Here is a 24157-nt window from a genome sequence, read left to right on the forward strand (position 1 = left end):
ATAAACAAAATACATGGTTCTCAAGCATCTCTAAATACAATAAAGGGTTTATGGAGGATGTTAACATATGGCTTTCTGAAACTGATAAACATTCAGGGAGGCCATCATCTGACAAGGCACAGTCACAGGAAACTTCCCTGGGAGGAGAAGTGGAGGTTCGAGAGCACACTGGAAAAGAACCACAATTATCTCTTAATCCTCAGAATGATGTTAATGATGACGTGTTGCCATCCGACAGTGTGTCAAATCAAGGCAGTAGGTCAAGCTCAAGAGTATCATCTACTTCATCTGCATGTCTCAGGGCAGAAGCTGAAATGGCCGCCTTGCTCGCACGTCAACATATGCTGAAAGAAAAACACTCTCTTGAAGAACAAGAGGAACAATGGACTACTTGCACTAACACTTCCGCGTTCTATGTAGTCCTGCCCCAGTGCTTCCGGTGCGGTTAAACCATGGCGACGTTCTACACTCGATGCCTACAAGAGCTCCCAAAATTGAACATCACCGATGTTCATCGGATTTGCAGAGTGACGACTACCCCCGCCAGCAAATTAGATAAAGGATTTAAGTTATATGCTGCATCATATATACACAACTACGAAGGTAAGAAAACGTAAATTAACCGACAAAGAAACGCTAGCTAACGTCAAATGCAAACACTACGTTACTCCGCTATGTCCTTCATTTGATGTCAGTTCTCTACATTACATGTTTTCTTAAACGGTGTTTTATGTCGTCCTAAACTATAGTTGAGGTTTTCTTAACTAATGTCACTTTTGTTGTTAGACACTGTTATATTAGCGTTAGGTAGTTGGCTAACTATGGAGGTAGTTAACTACCTAATGCTACTCTTGCTAAGTGTAAAATATATATGTTTAAGACATGCTGAAATGAGTAATACAGAAATAATGCTAATGGTACTTGTATCTTTATTCAGTGTCCAATAAAGACAGGTTGTCAGGGGAGGTCGGTGTGAGAGCCCTGTGCTACAGGTCGATGAGGAAGAGTGAGGCACCACACAGACTAAGTGTAGGCAGGAAGCTGTGTAAAGTTGTTAATCCCCGTTCTGTGGGGTTCAGTTCATTTAAGCATTAGTTAAGTTCATTCCTAAAGGCCCATCAACTTGAATGTTTTCCTTGTCTCCCTGCTTTATCACTCCTAATTTGACTAGTCAGATAGTTAAATCAACGTGTGTTTGGGTGATCAGAAACATTTGACAACAAGTTAATACTGCAAATATACACAATCTAAGTTATTACAGTTATCAAGCATGGTTAAGTTGTTTTAATAGGGAGAGAAGGAAACACTAAGCATTCAGGAGGGTACGTAACCATAACACTGAACTATGTTCCTGTTCGGCTCTTCCATGAAGATGTTACATTTTTAATTTTCGTTCTTTCTTCTTAGATTAAGCTTCTGGATTCATCGCCGGTGATACTGACACATAGCCAGTGCTCCTGTGTGGCAGGCGCTGTTATGTGCAATCACACAGTGGCATTGCTCTTCCAAACAGCACACTACTCACAACTCAGAGTGCCGGTTGTCCCCCCTGTGCATAGCTGCACGGAATCTGAACAGCAATGGCACAAGCCACGGACAGTGGTAATTTAAATGAGGTTAAAGTTTGTGAATTAGTCCATGTTTACATATGAACAGCAACACCATCCATAGTAAATGTGTCTTCTGTTAGGGTGTGAAGCCAGGATCCATCAACTCCATGATCTTCACTAAGCCGGTACCAAATAGGATGGCCCAGACTGGAGTACGGTAATTACATTTGTAAAATTTGGTTTCACGTGTTACAAATGTATGTTGCTATTTTTTTTCATACATACATGTGTCAGAATAGGTATTAATTTACATACAACATTACACTTTCTGAAGACGGCTAACTCAGTCATGTACATATACATCCCAGTCTCTAACTTATGCACCACTGTTTTACACCTTTTAGTTTTTAGTTTAGTTGTTGTTCAGTATAATAACCTTCTCCCTTACATTATTGTCATTGATGTTTTCTTTAGGAGTGGCTTCTACAGAGGCATGGTGGGTCCGTTACCAGATCCCTGCTTGTTCAGAATAACGGAGGCATATGCAAAATTTAATATTGAGGACAGGCCACTTGTGACCACAATGAACATGAGACCTGACAAGCCCCTTGTGGAAAGTGCCTTTGGGCTGGTGCAGGAGGGCAGTGTTCTGTCATATCAGCAGCCGGTTTTGACAACCCGGTACATCACACTACACCGCGATGCACCACCAACACCGCACTTGCCTCTGGAGGGGTATGACATCTTGCCATCAGATTGTGTGTTTGTGTGCTCAGAAGAAGAGCTTCTGCATCTGAAAAGCTTGTCTGTAACTCTGGAAATGGCTCACAAAATAGAGGAAGCTACACGTGAGCAAAGCTCTTCGTCTGAGTGGCATCAGCTCCGCAGGCCCAGAGTGACTGCCTCTAGGTTTCGGGAGGTGTGTCACGTCAGAGGCCAGAGCTCGGCCGAGTCACTAGCAGAGCGTATATTGAAGTGAACAAGGCAGACAGCAGACATGAGGAGAGGAACTGAGATGGAGCCTGCAATAGCAGCAGAGTATAGTAGGCTAATGAATGTTAACTACTCACCCTGTGGTCTGGTCATTCACCCCATTGCCCCCTGGCTTGCTGCATCTCCTGATGGTGTTGTTTTTGACCCCAATGAATACCCCCAGTTTGGCTTCGTCGAATTCAAATGTCCCAATGTACAAAACTTTATTGACTGCAAATATGTGCAGATGGAATGTGGTACCCCTAAACTAAAAAAGAGCCACGCATATTACTGGCAAGTGCAAGGACAACTGCTCATCAGTGGGATGCAGTGGTGTGACTTTGTTGTGTGGGCACAAGAGGACTACCTAGTGCAAAGAATATACATGGATATAGATGTGCACAATGCAATCAGAGAAAAGGCAGACTATTTCTTTTTTTACATATATATGCCAAGATACCTGTGTTTGAAAAAATGAACAGTGAAAACAGCAAAAAGAAAAACAGATCCTTCAGGCTGGCTGGAACAAAATAACTGATGTTTTATTTTCAATATATTTCATGAATTCTTTTGTTGTTACATGTTACTTTTATGTGACATCAATAAACTGTTATTTAAGCAATGGCATCAATTTAATTTTTAAAAACACACATTAAAACATTGAATTTGTGCAGAACTTATTTACATGGTAAGTATTTAAAACTCCATGCCTAGCATACTGATATACATTTAGACAATAACACAACTGAACTGTAGAAAATGACAAATGGTATTTTTGATGTTACAAAAGTTCAATGTCACTTATGGTTTTAAAACGATTTAGTGATTTACTTTATAATTTTGATAAATAGTTTTGTTGAATCTGAATAGTAATAATAGTAGTATAATTAAACAGTATTATTAACATTAAACATTTGCAATGAATTTGAATTATCAATAACTGAAACTCAACTATCGGCACTCAAGTACCAGTTCTGTAATCAAGTATTGTCAGCTGAGAAGGAAGAAATGCAACTGTAGTGGCCTCAGCTGCCGGTCATTTTCCATAAGTTACTGGCACTGGTGTCTTGGGAAAAATCCATCTTGTCTCACTTAACCCATTTTTTAACTAATGCTGTGTTCTGGTAATTTGACAGCATACATGCCACTGCAAACAGTTGGTTGATATTATAAACATGTGACATGGTAATGATGCTATCAAAAAGTTTGTTCTGTTTGATCCTCCTAATGACTCGCTCCACATGTACCCTGAGTCTGGCTATGGCCTGCGTCTCCTTAACCTGGTATGCTGGCATCTGCTTCTGCTTAGATAGAAAAGGTGGGCAGTACACTTTGCATTTACAACAATCAGTGATTAGGAAGCCCTTATCTACCATCACTGCCATGTCTTCAGTCAACTTCTCAGCAATGCCTGATTGTTTGAATAGTTCCTTGTCACTAACCGAACCAGCATACAGATTAGAGATGAATGTCACTGGACCATGTGGAGCTATGCCAACCAGGGCTTTCATCGTACAGTGGGATTTGTACGAAGAGTACATTTCACTTTGGAGAAGTGGTGAGGATGGTGTCTGACACCTCAGCTCTGTACAGTCAAGGATCATCTGGGTGTCTGAGAAATCTTTGAATTCCTCAGGGAGGTAAGCTTGCACTTCTTCACGTGTAAGCCAGATGCACTGAGACCCCAGTGCAGTGGCAAGAAAATTTGTCCATGTTGCAATAATGCGGCTCACTGTGGACTGGTGTATGTTAAATCGGTGTGCCAGGTCCCTCTCCTTCAAACCAACTGACAGGAAAACCAGGAAAAGAAAAAACTCATCAATTGGCTGTAGCAGCTGCCTCTGGAAGGTGAAAACAAAAGGGAAAATGTTACTCCTTAAGCTATGAACTAGTAAAATTATTCTTTTCTTGGCTAAATGTTTTGTAATGGTTAGGCATACCATACTGTACCATGGGGTAAACAATGAGGTGCTGTAGTGCACAGGTGTATGTATGTAAAGGATACTGAGTCTAGCATACATACACCTGTGTATGTATGCTACTGTACATAATGTAATGTTATTGTACATAAATACAATAACATTACACCTCTAGTTCTAACTACCAACAAACCCATAACCTACTGTTGATGTGCGTGCAGGTGTCAACACTTCTTCGTTCCGATTGGCAGCTGACTTGGCTCTTGAAACCCGGATCATTTTATAGATGCAAGGCTCAATCAAAACCCAGAATGCCATCAAATGATCATAGCTTGGAAATCTATTCACGAGAGAGACATACATCATGTCAATCATTAATTAACATTACACACTGACATAAAAATAATGTGAACTGTGACAAATATGCTAATGGAATGCTGTATAAAATAGTCTGATTAAGAGTATTTGGTGTTGTATTTTACCTGTAGCATTAGGATATTGTTTAAATACTAAAGCATCTACATAAAACATACAATCAGCAGAGAAAAAGTAAATTTCTATTTTGTTTTCATTAAGACTGGAAAAACTTTCGAAATTTAACTGATGGTGACCTTGGTATATTTTAAACAGTTAGCTTGAATAGAACTTAGATGTACCTGGTATAGAATCGGATGTCAGTGTCGGAGCCAGCAAAACGCTGTAACCCAAATTCTCGCTGGACACGTAACTCCTGTATTTCCTTCCTCAGAGTCTCCACGTCTTTGGACAGGTCTTCTGCAGCTGATGCAGATATGTCCAATGCAGATGGCTCAGGGACTGAGCAGTAGTCATGATCTCTTGTAAGACTGTGCTCTTCTTGATCGTCAGGAGGAACTAGTTCAGGGCGTCGCTCCGTTCTTTCCCAAACACTACGCCGCGGTGGTTCAACTTTATAGCCATTCCACTCAAAAAGTGTTGGTACAGCACCTTTAATAAGCCGCCTTCGACCATCGAGGGTTGTTGGCTCTATGAGTTGATCACTGGCAAAGTGTCTGCAGCAGACCCTGGTGTGAGAGGTAATCGTGAAATGATCCCGGCGTATATTTACCAGCCATTGTCTTCTCAAGTCGGAATGGGTCGGAAAGGCATGAAAACTTAGTATGCCGTTAAATTTGGCTGAAGCTGAACAAAGTGGGACACAGCAATGCTCGGAGTATTTCTTCTCCTGTTTTTGAAAATGTTCTGTTTTAAATACTTTCCTTTTTATACTCATTCTGAAGCGACATTAGCATAGCTACCGATAGATAAGCAAACGTACCGGAAACGCACAAGCGGTACTATTTGGAAAAGGAAATACGTCACATGCCCTAGTGCAAGTAGTCTATTGAGGAGAAAGAAAGAACAACTTCAGCTTGAAGCAGATATAGCTGCAACTGTTGCAAAGGTGAACGTGCTGAGAACTGGATCCGCTATGCGGAGCGTCACTTCACGGAAATCTAATGGAATGGAATCATATTTTAAAACAAAGGGAAACAGCCTTGAAATTCTTAATGCGGATGCAGAGACTTTTGTTCCTCAGACGCTTACAAAAGGAAATGCAATCACTGGGAATGCAGAGCTTCAAGTAAAAACAGTGCAACAGAATATCAAAAGGGAAAGGCCTGCACCAGCTTTTATGGGGCCTTCTGATGCTTTTGGATCAATTCCACCTTTGCCTAAGCTACAAGCTGCTCTTCCAGTAGCCAATGAAAATCTGTTGTCCATTATGGAAAAACAAAATGAATTAACTTGTATGTTGGTCCATCAGCAAAGTCTTTCTTCACTGCCCAAAAGGGAGATTCAAACCTTTGATGGTGACCCTTTACATTTTCAGGCCTTTATGCGCTCGTTTGAACAGGTCATAGAAGCAAAGACTGGCGATGCTGGTGACTGCCTGCATTATCTTGCACAGTACACCAAGGGGCAGCCCAATGAACTTGTTAAAAGCTGCCAACATATGTCTGGAAGTGCTGGATATGTAAAGGCAAAGACTCTGCTGTATGAGCACTTTGGGAATGGACATGTGATTGCATCTGCCTATTTGAACAAAGTTCACTCATGGCCACTGATTAGATCGGAAGATGGAAAAGCTCTTCAGGCATATTGTTTGTTCTTACGTGGATGCTGCAATGCAATGGAAGAGATTAATGATCTCTCTGAATTAAATACACCTGCCAATATGCTTGCTGTGATTAGAAGACTGCCATATAAGTTAAAAGACAAATGGCGAACAGTAGCATATGACATTCAGGAGAGGTAACATCGCAGAGCCGCATTCATTGACATTGTTTCCTTCCTTGAGCGTCAAGTTAAAATTGTAACAGATCCCATCTTTGGAAATCTATGTGACGTTCCAGCAACACATCTAGCAGCCAAGGGCAGCAATGGAGGGAAATGTTCTCCACATCTAAAAGCTAAAGGAAGTAGCTTCGCCACAACAGTCTCTGACGTCGAGAGACAGAATCAGATAGAGGCTCAAGATCGTCACAGCACTGTGAAGGCTTGTTTTTTCTGCAAAGGCGGACACACACTGGAGTCATGTACTCTGCTTGATAAGAAACCTCATGATGAGAAGATTTCTTTTCTTAAAAAGAACCGCATTTGTTTTGGCTGTTTGTGTACTGGGCACATAAGCAAAGAATGCAGAAAACGCCTTTCATGTAAAATCTGTGGCCTCCGACATGCAAGTATACTCCATATCCATGACAAAGAGAAGAATGAAGTCAAACCTAATAATGAGGCAGATAACATTCCTGTTACAATCCAGACTAGTGGTCTTACTGGGGCCGGTGAACAGGACTGTAAGCTTGCCATTGTGCCAGTTAAAGTAAAATCAAAGAGAGGTCAAAGAATAGTGGAAACGTATGCCTTTCTGGACCATGGGAGTTCAGCATCCTTTTGTACAGTGGGTCTTATGGACAAGCTGAATATTGCTGGGAGGAAGACAAAGATTCTCCTGCGCACCATGGGACAGGAGAAAGTGGTGGACAGTTTCATTGTACCTGAACTTGAAGTTGCTGGATTGGACAGTGACATGTACTGTGATATGCCTAACCTCTTCACTCAGCATAAAATGCCTGTAGATACTGGTAACATCCCAAATCAACAGGACCTGGATGACTGGCCACATTTGAAGCACGTTCATTTGCCAGAAATTAAGGCCAATGTTGAGCTTTTGATTGGCATGAATATGCCCAGAGCTCTAGAACCTTTGGAGGTCATCCGGAGTGTAGGTGATGGACCCTTTGCCATTAGGACTGTGCTCGGCTGGACTGTGAATGGGCCACTTAATCGAGAATGCTGTGGAAGGCCAGGATGTTTGGCAACAGTTACCGCCAACAGAGTTTCTGCTGTCATACTGGACAAGCTATGGAAACAGCAGTTCAAGATGGATTTTCCTGAGAGCAGCAATGATGAACAGATGGGGCTGTCAAAGGAAGACTTGAAGTTCCTGGAATTGGCCAGCAAGACGGTGACTTTGGGGGATTGGCACTACAGCATTGCCCTGCCACTAAAAGACCGAGACATAAGAATGCCTGACAACCGTGCAATTGAGCAACGAGCCTTAGGTTTGAAGAAAAGGTTCATCAGAGATAAAGACTTTCACAAAGACTACACTGCCTTCATGACAGATCTTATATCTAGAGGATATGCAAAGAGAGTCCCAGTCACAGAATTAGAGCGCCAGAAATGGGGAAGGATTAAACGCAACTTCGTTCCCGGAGATGTGGTCCTTATAGTGGATGATTCTGCACCTCGTGGTTCCTGGATCATTGGGAGAGTCACCGGAGCTGCACCAGATGAAAAGGGGCTTGTGCGTCAGGTCTGGATTAAGACCCCAACCAGCCATGTGTGCAGACCCATCACAAAGATATGCCTTCTTCAGGAGACTTCTGACCCATGATTATGACATTTTGACACAGTGTGACATAACTAACTTTGAATTGACTTTAATGTTATGAGATGTACATAAGACTGACTATATTTAGGCTAAGTGCTGGTAACCTCTGGCCTATGACTGACTGACCATGTGCAGACAGAAGAGAAGACATGAGAAAATAACTTTGGTGGACTTTTTGAGTATGTTATGTTGTCTCACTGGGTGTCTGTGATATGATGAAGTGTGTGTTGTGAGTTGTGGTGTTGGATGTGTAATTATTACTGTAAAAATGTAATAATTAGGGGCCGGAATGTTATGGATAGGCGTAGCTTTGGGTCACGTGGTGTCTGTAATAGTGATTGCTATATCACCTGTTCACGGCCCGAGGGAAATTTTGTGAATGAGTGGGTGATGGGGGAAGTCGACTTTTGCTGACCGCTCAAGCTTGGAATGTTTTTGATCACTGTTTTTCTACGGATTTTAAGGCTTTGATAACAAATAAAGGAGTTTTAACTTGGAACTTTGACTAACGTTTTAAACAGCGGGCGCGTCAACATTATTCCCCTATTCAGCTGCTCGGCGACTCAAAGGCTTGAAAGTCGCCAATAGACAGGTTTCTTTGACACTGTATATATAACTGTGTTATATAGATGAGAGACAAATATTGTTCTTTTAATATGTTGGCATTACTAAATTTGTCTCAGTGCTTACTTTAAATATCCATAAAATCATCACATTCTCTGTAAGATTAACGTCAACTATTGAACGGCGTATATTTTAAAGTAAAGGCTTTAAAACCAAGTTAGTACTAACATCGCTAATGTCACATAACTTTGCCGACATGTGGCCAACAGTAATGTTTTAATGTTCTTTGTTATTAAACACTCGCACATAAATAAGTGACATAATATTCAGTACTTACTTTTAAAGGTTTACTCTTCGGGCGCCCCTCTTCCGCTGTTTTTTTTTTTTTACCGGCAAAATTATCCACACCCACCGCTGCGCTATGCATTCTGGGATATGTTGGGCCATGAAGTCTACACTGCCACACCCTTAAAATTCAGTGAAATAAAGGACGCATTTGAGGGCCGCATTTCGAGCAGCCTTTGAATTGGGACAGCCTTCGTCGTGTCGCTGTGACATAATTGGCCTTAAAATGCGGCCTTTAAGGCTGCAGACCCTGAATTGGGATACAGCCGTAGTCTGCATGCCTAGGTGCTTGATTTTATACACCTTTGGCAATGGAAGTGATTGGAACACCTGAATTCAATGATCTGAATGTGTGAGTGAATACTTTTGGCAATATAGTCTATGTTCTGCAACCATTTGGGGGATGAGGGTAAAAAGAATATAGAAAAGCAGTGCATAGAGGCAAGGACAAAAGTATTAAACTATGGGAGAGAGTAGGAAAAAGGTAATGACAGCAGAAGTGTTCAGTTAAATTCAAAATTGGATATCACAGGGTGCCAATGAATAGAAGCCAGTATGGGAAAAATGTGATCTCTCTTTCTAGTCCTTTTCTCACTGTAACATTTTGGATCAACTGAAGGCTTTTTAGGGATTTTCACCAACACAGCAACAGTAAAAGCACTCCACTCAAGGCTTCATAATGGGAATTCAAAAACCAGTGTGCTACAGCCATATTTTATAATGTCGTGTGCATGTGTGGGTTGCAAGACGGCCTCCCGGTCTCCATTCTCACTTCATTACTACATTTAAAGAAAGTAATATTCTCCTCCCCTTCCAAGAGCCGCTTGTTTTCCTGGAGGGGAGCTCGATCACAATAAGACAGGCCAGGGGCAAGCAATCTGAAGAGATCAGACGCAAACATGCACACACTTTGACTCAAACACACACTGAGGATTAGCGAGGAGCAAAGCAGTCACTGGAGAGCAGAGAAGAAGACAGGCAGGCAGGCTGAAGTGAGATGGATGTTGGCTCTTGGAGGAACCTCACAGCACACTGCTGCTGGGACTTAGAGATAATTTGCTGCTTGTCTGTGAAAACAAGATGTAAAGCCACAATTTATTGTTGTCCTTGCTATCCCATCTGCCGTGGGCCAGAATGAAAACGACCTGTGTTTGCAGGGTAAGCACAACATTCCTCTGCATACAACCCTATATGCAGGCAGCGCTAGAAATCATGCCAAAAGACAAAAAAGACGGGAAAAAGTTCACAGGCAGATGATGGTGACAGACTTAGATTAAAACCCACAGAGGACACACACAAACACACCCACACTGGGTTCAGTTCACAGTTGATGATGAATGCTTGTGACTCATAAAGCTTATTTTTAATTAGCGACATGGTCATTAAAATGTGTTAATTGTATGCATTGTGTTAATGCTGTGTCAAAGTCAGCTAAGGACGAGGCTCGACGAAAAGTGTGGTTTAGCGACTCCAGTAATGCAGTGTGACCCTGTGTAATTTCAGAATGGTAATTGGACAAAGTCCCCCTGCCCGTCCGTGTGCACAGACACACACCCACACGCGCTACCTATCCACAAATTTTGGCAGATGAGAAAGCAATACAGCTCCCCCTTTTGGCAGGATCTACCAGGATCAGTGCATCTTCATCAAAGACATGGCATCAACCTTGGTCTCCAACTCCTCTGCTGGCAAGAAAATACATCAAACATTAGGAATAGCTCACTAAAGACAACTTCACCGCTTCTTCCCAAAGTTGCAGTGACAGACAAATTGAAAAGTGGCACACACTAATGTGCCCTCCGCCTCCCCGAGCCCATCATTCAGTGGAATGTGTTGTTTCGGTGATGCTGAGGAAAATGGCAAAATAAGCCACTATCTTAAAATCAATTATTCATAAAATCCTGAACAATACTAAAATTTTTATTGAATAATAAAACAGAGGTGATGACTTAAACAAATCGGGGCAAAACATAAACTGAATCTGATTCTGCATTCCACTTTAACAAGGGAGGTCGGTCAGGTCAACTTCAAGCTTCAGTTAATGCATCAATATATTACAAGCAGTATGTGATTCCCTGCACTTAAATTCACATGCAATACCTAAAGGCGCTGAAACGACTGCTCAAATGCCATGTCAGTGTCAGATCAGCTTGGTAGAGTAATGAAATTTGCCCAGTGGCTTGAAACTGTAGCACGGCAGCGGCCATTTTGGTTCAAGTCCACAAACTGATAACAGACGTGCCTGGAAGCCCAGAGCCCTGGAACGAACGCCCCCACTGCTGCTTTCAAGGACTCAGATGCTGGAATTCAGAGAACAAATTGCTGATTAAATAAACACACATCAGCATATCAGAGACTTAACTCCGAAGTCACGTGTCATATTAGTTGGAATAACTGCAGGTTCGCACAATATATTTTCCGTTTTAGACTACTTATCTTGCATGTATGTTATAGTTATTTTAGAACACAAATCTGTTTCAACACACTTTTCCGTTTACATGTAGCTGCAACACTGTGGTTACACTACATCATAATGCAATTAAAAAACATTTCTTCTCTTAATGTCTGATCGTTTGTTGTTTGCCCCATGAGCGGGAAACCCACAGTCCGTCATTTAACTACGTATGTCCGCAATCACGTAGTTGAGAAGGCTGAACGTACATAATGACAGTGAACGCAGCACCGCCGTCACTTCTTCCGCCCGCGTGACACCTGCAGTTACAGTCCAAACATGAGCGCTTCTGCTGTGGTTCGGAGGTTAGCAGCTCTGTCAGGAGCCTCGGCAGTGGGAGCTGGGGCTTACGGGGCTCACGGTATGCAACTGTCCTATTGTCTGTAGCTCTCGCTCAGCTGAACAGTCGTGAAAGGCTGTCATGTTGAGGTTTACGGCGCCAGCCTTGATATCAAAACACGCAGATTTAAAGTTTGCGTACTCACCACACGCCCGAGTAACTGTAAAGCAACAACACATACATGCTGCTAATGTTAAACATGCTAACGATTAATTCGGCTTTCAGTAAGCCGTCGAAGCTTCACGTTGTTTTTGTAAAAATAACCAGTGTCGTAATCAAGGTGACCCGCCTCCAGGGTGGAAGAAGGCTTTTTGTGGGTCAGCCACTGTCCACGGTAGGGATAGCTGAGTGGTTGGATAACTTTTAAAATGTGATAAGAGAGTGGTTGGTCTCACCACCGTATCACAACACGAGTATTAAGGAACATGACTTGAGGGTGTGGGTTACTGATTAACCAAATAAAGTGTGGTCTGTTGTGTCTGTGATCATGATATTCATGGTGTGATAATAAGTAACAGTTGTGTTTTTCTTGTTTTAGGTTTCAAGAACAGCGATCCTGATGACTACCGAATAGTGGTATGTTCATAATACTGCTACTTATGTTTTTTTTGAGCATTTTGTGTGCCTAATATCAGTTTTCATTCATTCGTGTTAGCAGAGGTAAAGGTCAGAGCATATGGATTCAAGACTGATTTAATTTGGGATGCACTAAAACGGTGGATAAATATGGCTTCATGGTGACTTTGTCATTGATGTAGGCACGTGAAGTGACATCTGAAATACCTCTTACCGAGCTTAGGTTGTTGTGGAGGGGGCTGCTGGGGCCTGTCTTAGCTGAACAACTATTCTAGAACCAGATAAAAATGTCTTTGGAAAGTGGAAGAAAGCTGGAGTACCTCAAAATACCCGTAAAGGCACTATACACAAAAAGTAGTGAGTAGTAACAAATTCAAATAAGAAAGAAAGATGGGTTAAAAAAATGCAGCATCTACTGTTGGCCAAATTTGTATTTTAAGCATCAGTGTATCTGCCCAATTGGTGCAACTCCAGTTATAGTTTAGTGGACTGTATGAGTGTTATTTGTTTTACTCTCAGAAAACTAAAAGATGTCTGTGAAACATTTTCACACTGTGCTGTTAATCTGGAGGAAACTTCTGTAATGCAAAAAGACAGGAAATAGATTTTTTTTTTAATGATGAGATACTTTCCTGGCCAAACTTGGGCTGATTGATGAGAATGGTGTAAATGGTGCTTGATAGCGGCTCACTAAATATCCACTTCTAAACTTAATAATAAAAGGCCTTTCCAGAAAATGTTTGATTCACTGAACTTGATGAGTGGCTGGGAAAGGCAGAGTTTTTTCTGAAAGCTCTGTGTGTGTGTGTGTGTGCCTCTTCAGCTTTTTGAAACCGCCAACAAGTACCATTTCTACCACAGCCTGGCCTTGCTGGGTGCTGCCCACTGTGGGAAACCTGCTGTGGTAAGTACAGAAGCCTAAGACCCTCACTCTTGGCTGGATGCACTTAGCTCAATCCTTTAACGTGGATATAGTGCCACAGTCGTATTTGCTGTTACCTGTCCATCCTCACTCAGAGATATTATGTTACAGAGACTGCTGTTTTATTACATTATAAATGATAAAAGTGACAGCATAAGTATAAATTTGTTGTGGATTGACGGTGAAAGAACACATTATCCCAACAAATGGAACCAGGAAAGAAAAAATGGTAGCCAAAGAATCTCCTCACTTAAATGTCACCACCCCATCATCTGTACTTTTAAGCATTCATGCATGTCCCTCTGCGTCTCATGTCTGATAATGTTGTTATTATGAGTTGACAATAAATTGGTAAAAACTGTGGAGTTATTAATTTGGATTAAATAAAATCTATGAACCAGCTTTGGAGTCAGTCCGATACAGTGAGTTTTTATTGTTTACACCTGTTTAAGGTGTCCATCTATAAAGTTACTAAACCTGCTCACTCGAGTTGTGTTGTGTGTCAAAATGGGCATAAATATTAAGCTAATGAGATAAAATGACTCATTAATCATAAGTAATGATACTCAATAACATGCGTTATTCTGCTGATAAGATACTTTAATGTGTGTAATGTGATAGTAAGCTAATAAGCCACATTAGCTAACTGAATGATGGGCTAATAAATTATGTTAGGAAATGACGTACTGTAGTAGACTAATGTTTGCTAATAATATGAATCAATAGGATAATAAGGTACATTGTTGAATTTAATGGTAGGCTATTGAGATAAATTAGCAAACTTACAATCAAGCTAACAAGATGTGCTGGCTAATCCGGTCGTAAAGTCTGACGTCACTAGCCGTGTCTGGGCCTAAACTCCGCTGCAGGTCCATATGTCAAACGATCACTATGGCATTACTGAGAGTTGAAAAACTGTCTAAAGTCTTTCATCTTTAATAAAATGATCAGCGTTCTGCTCTACCAGGTGTAACAATTGAGTTTAACATCCAGGCATCCATGAAAACGGAATTTATGACATTTAACGGAGTTAGAAGTTAGCAGGAAGTTAGCTCGCTAGCTTCTATCTAAATACAATATAGCATGTCCTGACTGCGGGGTTTTGGAAACAAATTAAAACGTACAGCTCTGTTATCACTTCCAACATAAATGAAGACAGAAAGCTAAACAGCAGTGATGTTTGTAGGGTTACTGAAGTTGGGCTAGCTGGTATATAATGATGTGCTACGTGACCGCTAGCGACACAGCTATGTTAGCATAATATAAACAAGCTAACTTTTTTTCCACTCGATAAAAGTTAACGTGAGTGTTATCGGTGGTCAGGAACAAATGTAATCGCATGGCAGGATGCTGTAAAAGGACCAAACTTCAGCCAGGAGAACAACTGAGATAATCCATCCACAATACGAGGTTAGTCATTCATATACTGCTGCATGGGCTGGGCTGTAGTTGCATCCTGATCTTAAATAAATGATTAGCGGTAATAAAAGCCGAGGGAGGTCAACAGTGATCACTGAGTGTTTTAGGAGCTTTTTGAGATTAAATAGAAGAAAATACAAAACATTAAACATGTTAACAACACAAAAGCCATATTAAAGCAGACTACTTTAGGCCCGGAAGTAGGATTCGTCACGTCATCACTTAACGACCGGATATGTTTTCTTATGATAAGAAGCATGCTAATATTATAAATTAGCTGATGTAACATAAACTATTAAATTATGTTAGCCAATAGCATATTTGTGGGATAATAGCATGCACTGGCTAACTGAATAGTGGGCTAATAATAGCATACTCTATTATACTAATAAGATAATTAGCTATATTAGCTAACAATGCAAGGCTAATAAGATGCATCAATTTTTAAGTAAGCTGATATTATTTAATTATATTATAGGATGATATTATAATATAAGTATAATTTAAGAAGGCTGACTCTAAATAATGGTTTGCTTTTAATGCTTTTAACTTTTCTTGCAAAACAAACAAACAAAAAACTCCTTTTTGCTGGTCCCTGTGGGGTAACATCTCAAGCAAGGGCGAGTCTCAAGCAAGAGAGGTTGGAGAGTACATGGCAGCCCTACTACAATGTGTTTGCAAACTTACAGATTTAAACTGACTGAGACCAAAATGTTTCTTTTTCACAGGCTGGTAGCCTTCTGATTGCGGGCATGGGGATGTTCTGTGGCTCTTTATACCACCAGGCTCTGACAGGGGACCCCAGACTGCGCAAAGCGGCTCCCGTGGGGGGCGTAGCTATGATTGTTGGATGGCTGGCCATGATTCTCTGAACTGTGACAGCTTACATCTTCTCCAGAGAGCCACACTGTGACACTAAACTGTCAGACTGCTAATAAATGAACTGGAGAACTTGTAAGAGTTGGCTGAGGGCTAGTGCTGAGTTATAATGTCACCCATCCAACCACCGCCTGCCCTGGGTTGTGGATGTCAGCAGGAGATAAGGTCACCGCAGGATGATCACTTTTCTGCCACTGCTGTCTGTTTGTGGCTGCTGCCCTTTGACTATAATGTTAAACTGGATAAGAAATTTAACACAAAATGAATGGAATGAACTGTATCATCCAATTTGTTATGGAACATTTTAACTTTTGGTGATTTGAGTTAAAATGCATCAATAAGACAGTGTTTGTTGTGAAAATAAAGAATCCCTCATGATAGATTAACAACGAAATCGTTTCCTAAACTCTGAAATCCTTTTTTCCACAAGGATTGTTTATTTACCTTTAAACAGTCATTTACCAGCATGAATAAATCTCAACAATGAATATTCAATCTGCTGTATACCAAAGGTCCGTGTCAAGTCTTTGCTTTTTTCCATTTCTCACAGACATCACTTTCAGATACTGATCATCTGCTGTAGATGGGTTTTTAGGTTATCTTCTTCCTCTTTTCTCCTCCGCTTGTTCAGTTTTGTCTTTTTTTAAGGACACACTGCACACCATGCTGAGATTTGTCAAGTTTGCAGCTAATATCTCTTTGGGAATTCCCTTTTGGTGCAAAAATAAAGTTTTATGCCTGTCTTGTTATCCTTGAGATTTTTCATGGATTTAACTATACGAATGGGAACAAATTGTTATTTTGGAGAGAAAATCTGAGAAAAAGCAGCCACATGTCCACTTAAAAACTTAAGCAAACTTTCTGAAAGCCTGGAGAACTACTGCTCAACAAAGTCGTACAAAATTACAGCGAAGTCTGGCTGCTTGGAAGCAAAATATAAAGAAATGAGGCAAGACTGTAAGATGTGACATTACCCTCTGATTTCTGTAAACCCATTTTGAAGACTCAAGTGTTTCAGTCTTCACTGTCTTGGTATCTTGAACTCAAACAAGCTTTCAGAAGTGTTTTCATTTGACTGCATAGTCAAATATTGTTTTGTTGAAAGACGATAAGCAAGTGTTGACACACAGAACTTTATGCTAGAACACTAGGTCAAAGTTTTTAGTATTACTTTTTTTTAACCTCCCAATGTTTGTGTAATAGTAAATAGCATTCAGTTGCATACTTACATTGTGTGCTAAAAAGAACTAATGCGTGTTAATATCTGGTCTTTAAGTGATGACGTATGAACCCTGCTTCCGGGACCAAACTACTCTGTGTTTATTAAGGCTGTTGTGTTTTACATGTTTTAATGCTTTGTATCTTGTTCTATTTAATCTGAACACCCCCTAACAAAGAGCAGTGATCACTGTCGGCCTCTCGGTTTTTGGTACCACTATTCATTTTAAAGCTCAGTTTTTAAAACCTTACGGTCTAACTACAGCCCAGCCCATGCAGCAGTATATCAATGACTAACCTCTATTGTGGATGGATTATCTCAGTTGTTCTCCTGATTGAAGTTTGCTCCGTTTACAGCATCCTGGCATGCGATTGCATTTGTCCTTAACCATTGGGAACCCTCACATTAGCTTTTATCAAGTGGGAAATAGTTAGCGTTCATCCTCCTGTGTTTATATTATGCTAACCATAGCTGTGTCGCTAGCCACCATGTAGCACATCATTATATACCAGCTAGCCCAACTTCAGTAACCCTACAAAAGTCACTGCTGTTTAGTTTCCTGTCTTCGTTTATGTTAGAAGTGATAGCAGAGCTGTACGTTTTAATTTCTTCAGAAATCCCTCAGTCAGAACATGGTATATCATCTTTAGATGGAAACTAGCGGGCTAACTCCCCGCTAACTGCTAACTCCGTTAAATTGAATACATTCTGTTTTCATGGATGCCTGGATGTTAAACTTAACTGTTACACCTGGCAGGGCAGCCACACCGATCTTTTCATTAAAGATAAAAGAATTTAGACAGTTTTTAACTCTCAGTGATGCAGCATCACTGATGCTGCAGTAATCGTTTGACTTTGGGACCTGAAGTGGAGTTTGGACCCGGAAACGGCTAATGACGTCAGACTTCAGTTCAAAAGAGTGCTTTATTTTTCACTGCAACATTAAAAGCTGTTGTCACACATGCTGTGACTCTGAACATTTCTAGATATTATCTAGCTATTATCTGGTAAATGAGAATCCAATGTTCAAAACCATCACATTGGACTGGCTAAAGTAGTAGCTAATAGCTAAGTGTAATAGTCTGGTGAAGTCATGTCTATCGAGTGGTCTTCTACACTATTAGACAGCACCCAGGTCTCAAACAAAAGTATTATTTTAAGTATTCCAATACACAAGCACATATAGATTGTGTGCTACATGTGGACAGTATAGCAGTTGACATGTTAAAGCAGCTTTAATAGCAAATTTTATTATTGTTATCATACCTGGACAGTAGAAACTTCTGTCCTAGAGGTTTGTTGTGTGCACATTCATCTGAAAGGAAAAAGGAAGCTGACTAATGGTAGTGCTAGTTTAAAGGGCATCCTCAATGTGTTGGTTTCACTAAAGGCTAGATAAACCCACAGGATTCACAACCTATGGCAGTAGAAACGGTGTCTCTTGTGGTGAATGTATTCACAGCCCCGAGGGTTTGAGCCTCTGAGTAGCAGAACACAAAAGAGTTCTTTAGCAATAGCCTCCCGTTAGCCGGGACCATGTTCCAACCACTCGGCATTCAAATTGAAAGTGAAATCCATTGAAACACTAATTCCCCTTCCTGACTGTGGGCCCATGAATGGAGACCTTTAGAAAATAGCTGTATAAATCTCTGGGTCAATTTGCTGGGGCCGGTACATAAGCCGAGGCTGTGCTCAAAAGAGAAGGCACTATTGACTGAATGCGTTGCCAGTGAGCTCTTGATCACGAGTCATAAAACCCTCATTAGAATTAAGTAGCTGCTGAGGAGAATTCTGTTCTTCCAGGACCAAGCAATCACACAAGAAAAAGCTCTGACACCCGGTCACACATCTATGACTCACAGCTTTCAAGCATATGGGAGACACCTGACTGAAAGTTACAGGCTGTTCCGCTCTGTCGGATGCATATTTGAAGTGCTATCATCAAATTTTCAGCCACTTGTTAAATATTTAAAGCGAAACCATGTGATTTTTTTTTCTTGACAAGATGTGAGCTACAAGTTCAGAACAGTTTCACACACTAGTCTTATTTTAGGGTATTCAGAGATTATCTCAGAACCATAATCTCACGAGTTAATTCAGACGACGCGTCAGCTTTTCAGTGTATCTATGAGGAGTGCTTGTTGAGCACTCGGTGTACGGTGCCTTCAAAGATTATTTTTTAAAGAGAAAATGGTTTTCTAATATATTTCATTACAAATATAAAATACAGTTTGCTTAAGTGAAAGAACATCTACACTTTTGATGTATTTATTTTACCATCTACCATGGACTGAGCTACAGTTCATCGGGGCAAACGTTTGCAGTTAATCCAAATCCTACATTTAATTTAGGAACTTGAACCATAGTAGTGCAACATAAACTAAGTTCATTTATATTTTGACCATGGAAATGTTTAAAAAACTCAAAATGGATTAATTTCAGAGGTCCAATCTCCCGCTATCAATGCAGCTCACAATTTCTCTTTGTTCCTTCTACTTCCAAGACTCTTGGTTCACTTTCCAGCAAATCAATTTCTAGCTATAACTACTGCAGCCAGGCTCTGTGATGTTTGTTTCTAATTACTGTAATGTTTAAAATAAAAGAACCTACTTTTGACATGCCCTTCCTATAACAACCAAGTTATCAGATGTGGCTGCAAGCTTGGTTAATGGGCTGAATCTATAAAACAAAATTCAGTGTCCAAAACTAAAGCAGAACCGTCTCGTAATATCTGTCCTAAACTGCAACACATATTTAAAATTTGTCAGGTATTCTTTTTAAAAAAATGTTTTAAAAGGTATCAACACCACAAACATAGTTCAACAGGTCTAAATTTAAGCCTGACCTTTATCTATATATGTGAGTTTTTAAAACAATTACCCACTGAACAGTAATAATGTACATTTTATTAATCCCGTAGGGGGATTAGTCCTCTGCATTTAACCCATTCACTCAGTTAACCAGTGGGCAGCCACCAATCCAGCGCCCGGGGAGCAGTGTGTAGGGACGGTACCTTACTCAGGGGTCCCTCAGGGTAGCTGTTCGGTGGATTTGAAACCTGACCACAGGGGTGTTGTCAGCATTCACTCAGCTTTAACATCACTCTGGATTCTCCACTAGCTCTTGTTAGCATGCTAACTGTGCAGATGCTAAGAAAGAGCTAAACTTTTGTTATCAGTATAATGTTAAGTGTTTCATTCCTGGACCCAGTTTTCCCTGGACTATCATCCTCTGGTGGTTTTGTGCAATAAAAATTAAAGTAGCACGTTACTTTGGAATGTGTTACACTCTGCAATTTATGGTACAATTTACAATAGCCACATGACAACCAGTTAGCAAAGAATTATTTGCTGTTTTCCAAGTCATTCAGTCTTGATGCTAGCTGCAGGCAGTAGCTTCATATCTTACAGACAGTTACAACAGAAGTGTCAATCTCTTCATTTCATTTGTTCCTTTGTGGACTGATTCAACCATACTCCTTGCTGTGAGAAAAGACAATCTCTCACTAATAGCTAATAGCAGTGTCTTTTGGCAGAACGATCCAAATATCTAAAGTATCATTACCAATGCTGGTATTGCTGTCAGATCGATATCATCATTGATACTTTGTTGCTATCCTCTAAGTTCAGTATGTAGCCCACTGCAATGTGTAAAATAAAATGTTCTTTGGGAAATCAATAAACCTCAAATATGTACCATGAAAAATGTCTGATCATTTTTGTGTTGACATCACATCTACTTTATTTATAGCCTATAGCACATTTACAAAGCAGTGTCAATGGTTGAAAGGTGTGCTTTGTTGTGTTTACTAGAAGATAAGATAAGATAACCTTAGTCCCACACGTGGGAAATTTGTTTTGTCACAGAAGGAATTGGACAGTGCAAAAGTTATGAAGCAAAAATTAGAATACAATAAGAATAAATACAATACACAACTGTACAGAATATAATAAAATAAAATACTATATACAGTAGAATAAAATAGAATAAAATATACAATAGGATAAAAGTAGAATACAAATGCTGTATACAACTGAGTAAAAATACAACGATGCCAGAAAAGAGTATTGCACTTAGTGTTATTGCACATGTGTGGATGTGTGTGTTTGATTAGTTAAAGTCTTTGTTGTGGAGTCTGACAGCAGTGGGGAGGAAAGACCTGCGAAATCTCTCCGTCCCACACCGTGGGTGCCGCAGCCACTGAAGGAGCTGCTCAGTGCTGTCAGAGTCTCCTGCATGGGGTGGGAGATGTTGTCCATCAGGGATGACAGCTTAGCCATCATTCCCCTGTCACTTAGCACCTCCACTGGGTCCAGAGGGCATCCTAGAACAGAGCTGGCCCTGCGGATCAGCCTGTTCAGTCTCTTTCTGTCCCCGGCAGAGATGTTGCCACCCCAGCAGACCACACTGCAAAAAATGGCTTAGGCCACCACAGAGTCATAGAAGGTCTTCAGGAGTGGGCCCTTCACTCCAAAAGACCTGAGTCTCCACAGCAGGTACAGCCTGCTCTGCCCTTTCCTGATGAGGGCGTCTGAATTATGAGTCCAGTCCAGTTTGTTGTTCAGATGAACACCAAGGTACCTGTAGCTGTCCACAGCCTCAATGTCCATACCCTGGATGTTCAGTGGTTGCAGTGGAGGATGTTTGTGCCTGCGGAAGTCCACCACCAGCTCCTTGGTTTTACTGGTGTTGATCTGGAGGTAGTTCAGCTGGCACCAGTCCACAAAGTCTTGGGTCAGTCCTCTGTACTCCCTGTCGTCCCCATCAGTGATGAGGCCGACTATTGCAGAGTCATCAGAGAACTTCTGCAGGAAGCACTGGGTGGAGTTGTGGGAGAAGTCTGCAGTGTAGATGGTGAAGAGGAACTGAGTCAGAACCGTTCCCTGTGGGGCCCCAGTACTGCAGACGACCCGGTCCGACACACAGCCCTGAGTTTTCACATACTGTGGTCGGTCGGTGAGGTAGTCCAGTATTCATGTTGTGAGGTGATGGTCCACTCCTGAATTCTCCAGCTTGTCCTTCAGGACCGTCGGAAGAACGGTGTTAGAGGCACTGGAGAAATCAAAGAACATGATTCTCACAGTGCTCCCAGCAGTCTCCAGGTGAGAGAGGGAACAATGTAGGAGGTGAATGACGGCATCATCCGCTCCAATGCCAGGCTGGTAAGTAAACTGAAGTGGGTCCAATGATGAGCTCACCAGGTGCCGAAGCTGAGCCAGGACCAGCCGCTCCAGGGTCTTCATCAGGTGGGAGGTCAGAGCCACCGGTCTGTAGCTGTTGAGGTCCTTGGGGCGTGAAGTCTTTGGCACTGGTACAACACAGGAGGTTTTCCAGAGCTGTGGGACTCTTCCCAGCCTCAGGCTCAAGTTGAAGAGGTGCTCCATCACCCCACACAGTTGGTCCGCGCAGGACCTGACGACCCTTGAGCTGATGCCATCTGGGCCCGCTGCCTTCTTGGCTTTAATCCTCCTCAGTTCCCTCCTAACCTGGGTGGTTGAGAGAGACAGGCTGGAGCCTTGAGTTGAGTGTGTGTTGGATGCTGTTGTTGGGGTTGGGGAGGAGTGAGCAGGGTGAGTAGAGGAGGTGTGAAGTGTCTGAGGTGTCAGAGGTGGAACAGCAGCAGTGGGGGTGGGTGAGTCTGCAGCCGATGTTGAAGACTGCCTCATGGATGAATGAAATCTGTTGAAGAAATGACTCAGTTCATTTGCGAAGTTAAGTAGTGATTCATCTCGTCAGTCATGAAAGGCTGCTGTCCCCTACATATGCTGCTTGTATAGGTTAAAAATATTGGAATCAGTATTGGTATTGGCAATACTTACCCTGTATTTATTTGGTATTGCAATCAACACCAAGATTTGCAGTATTGCGCTAGCGTATTGCACAGTATAACACTAGTGTGTACAAGGATAGGATCCTGAAACTGAAATGACAATAGCAGCTTGTCCGACTGAGACGTATTAAAGTGTCCTTTGTGAAAAAGGCCCTCTGGGTGCACCTGTTATGATTTACACATGTCCTTTTACATGGGCGAGTGATAAGTGTTAGAAAGTACACTAAATGCCCTTTGATTGAATGTGGTTTTAATGTGTTGTGTGTTGCTGTTTAATCCATAAAGCTGAATAGATTACAGAGGCAAACCCATGGGCTGTCTGCCTTTGCCTCTGACTCAGTCTGTAGTGTTGCAAGCTTGGGAGAAAGCAGAGGCAAAGATACCAACGGTAGATATTGTTAATTATGCCTCCAGGGACTTCCTCTGCACTTCACAAGTGTTCCTATCTTTTTATTCCCCCTCAACTCAAGAATATATTATTTAGTCAAAAATGTTCGCCATTTTTTCCCTCTGTTTTGGCCTTTTTCTCATCTTACCCTGCAGACAGATTTAATTACATCAGCATCTTCTGTGAGGGGATTGTGTGTGTGTGTGTGTCTCAGTTTATTTTGGTCAAAAAATAAAGAAAGTGGTTCTGTGAGCGTTATCAGTCATGAATGAGTAAGGTGACAGTGAGCTTATAGGAATTGAGACCCTGGCTATGGATTGATGTGCACTCACCAGATCCTCAATCTGAAGACCTGAATGAAACTCTCTGGCTAGGCCGTCTTTGGCGAGGCCACTTGATTGCCCAGAGCTTCCTCCCTCTCATTCACATGAACCAGGGGACACACAAATACCTACTCACAGACACACACGGGCAATAAATTAAAGTGCATGCTGTATAATGCCACCACAGCAGCGCCAAATCCCCTCTCAAAGGCATCAATCAGGACGCAGCGTCTCGCATTGCGGAGCGGAATGACTCTAACGGCCGTCCCGAGCGCTCCCACATCCCGGTCTCCCCCTCTGACCTTTTCAAGACACTTAAATGATATCACACCCTCAGATAGATTATACCCTCACTTCAATGGACATCGAGGCCCCATCACTTCAGCCCCCTTTTCACGGCTTTATACCCAATCTTTTCGCTTCACTCTGCAGCACAGTCATGATGGCAATGCATCAGAGGAGCTAAAGGGATGACACCGGAGGGAGCTGCTATTGTTACCACTGTCATCAGCAGCCGTCTCACAGAGTAATGTGGTGTCT

The 24157-nt window shown here is 41.6% G+C and overlaps 2 protein-coding genes across 2 annotated transcripts; one reads left to right on the forward strand and one right to left on the reverse strand.

Annotated features, from left to right (window-relative positions):
* Positions 1 to 3582: 3582 nt before the first annotated feature.
* On the reverse strand, positions 3583 to 5743 carry LOC146636833 (uncharacterized). The gene is made up of 3 exons (XM_085351075.1): positions 5098 to 5743; positions 4646 to 4781; positions 3583 to 4363 (listed from the first exon to the last, which is right to left on the reverse strand). Exons 1-3 carry the CDS (start codon positions 5691 to 5693, stop codon positions 3611 to 3613), a joined length of 1485 nt encoding a protein of 494 aa, XP_085207201.1. The 5' UTR covers positions 5694 to 5743; the 3' UTR covers positions 3583 to 3610.
* A 6228-nt stretch (positions 5744 to 11971) lies between these two features.
* Positions 11972 to 16592, forward strand: tmem256 (transmembrane protein 256). Its single transcript, XM_085351076.1, has 4 exons — positions 11972 to 12082; positions 12600 to 12637; positions 13461 to 13541; positions 15707 to 16592. Exons 1-4 carry the CDS (start codon positions 12001 to 12003, stop codon positions 15848 to 15850), a joined length of 345 nt encoding a protein of 114 aa, XP_085207202.1. The 5' UTR covers positions 11972 to 12000; the 3' UTR covers positions 15851 to 16592.
* Positions 16593 to 24157: the final 7565 nt, after the last annotated feature.

Source organism: Diplotaxodon limnothrissa, linkage group LG3 (assembly GCF_057381915.1).
Source record: "Diplotaxodon limnothrissa isolate DT_005_m linkage group LG3, D_limnothrissa_male_GT1.1, whole genome shotgun sequence".
NCBI lineage: Eukaryota > Metazoa > Chordata > Actinopteri > Cichliformes > Cichlidae > Diplotaxodon > Diplotaxodon limnothrissa.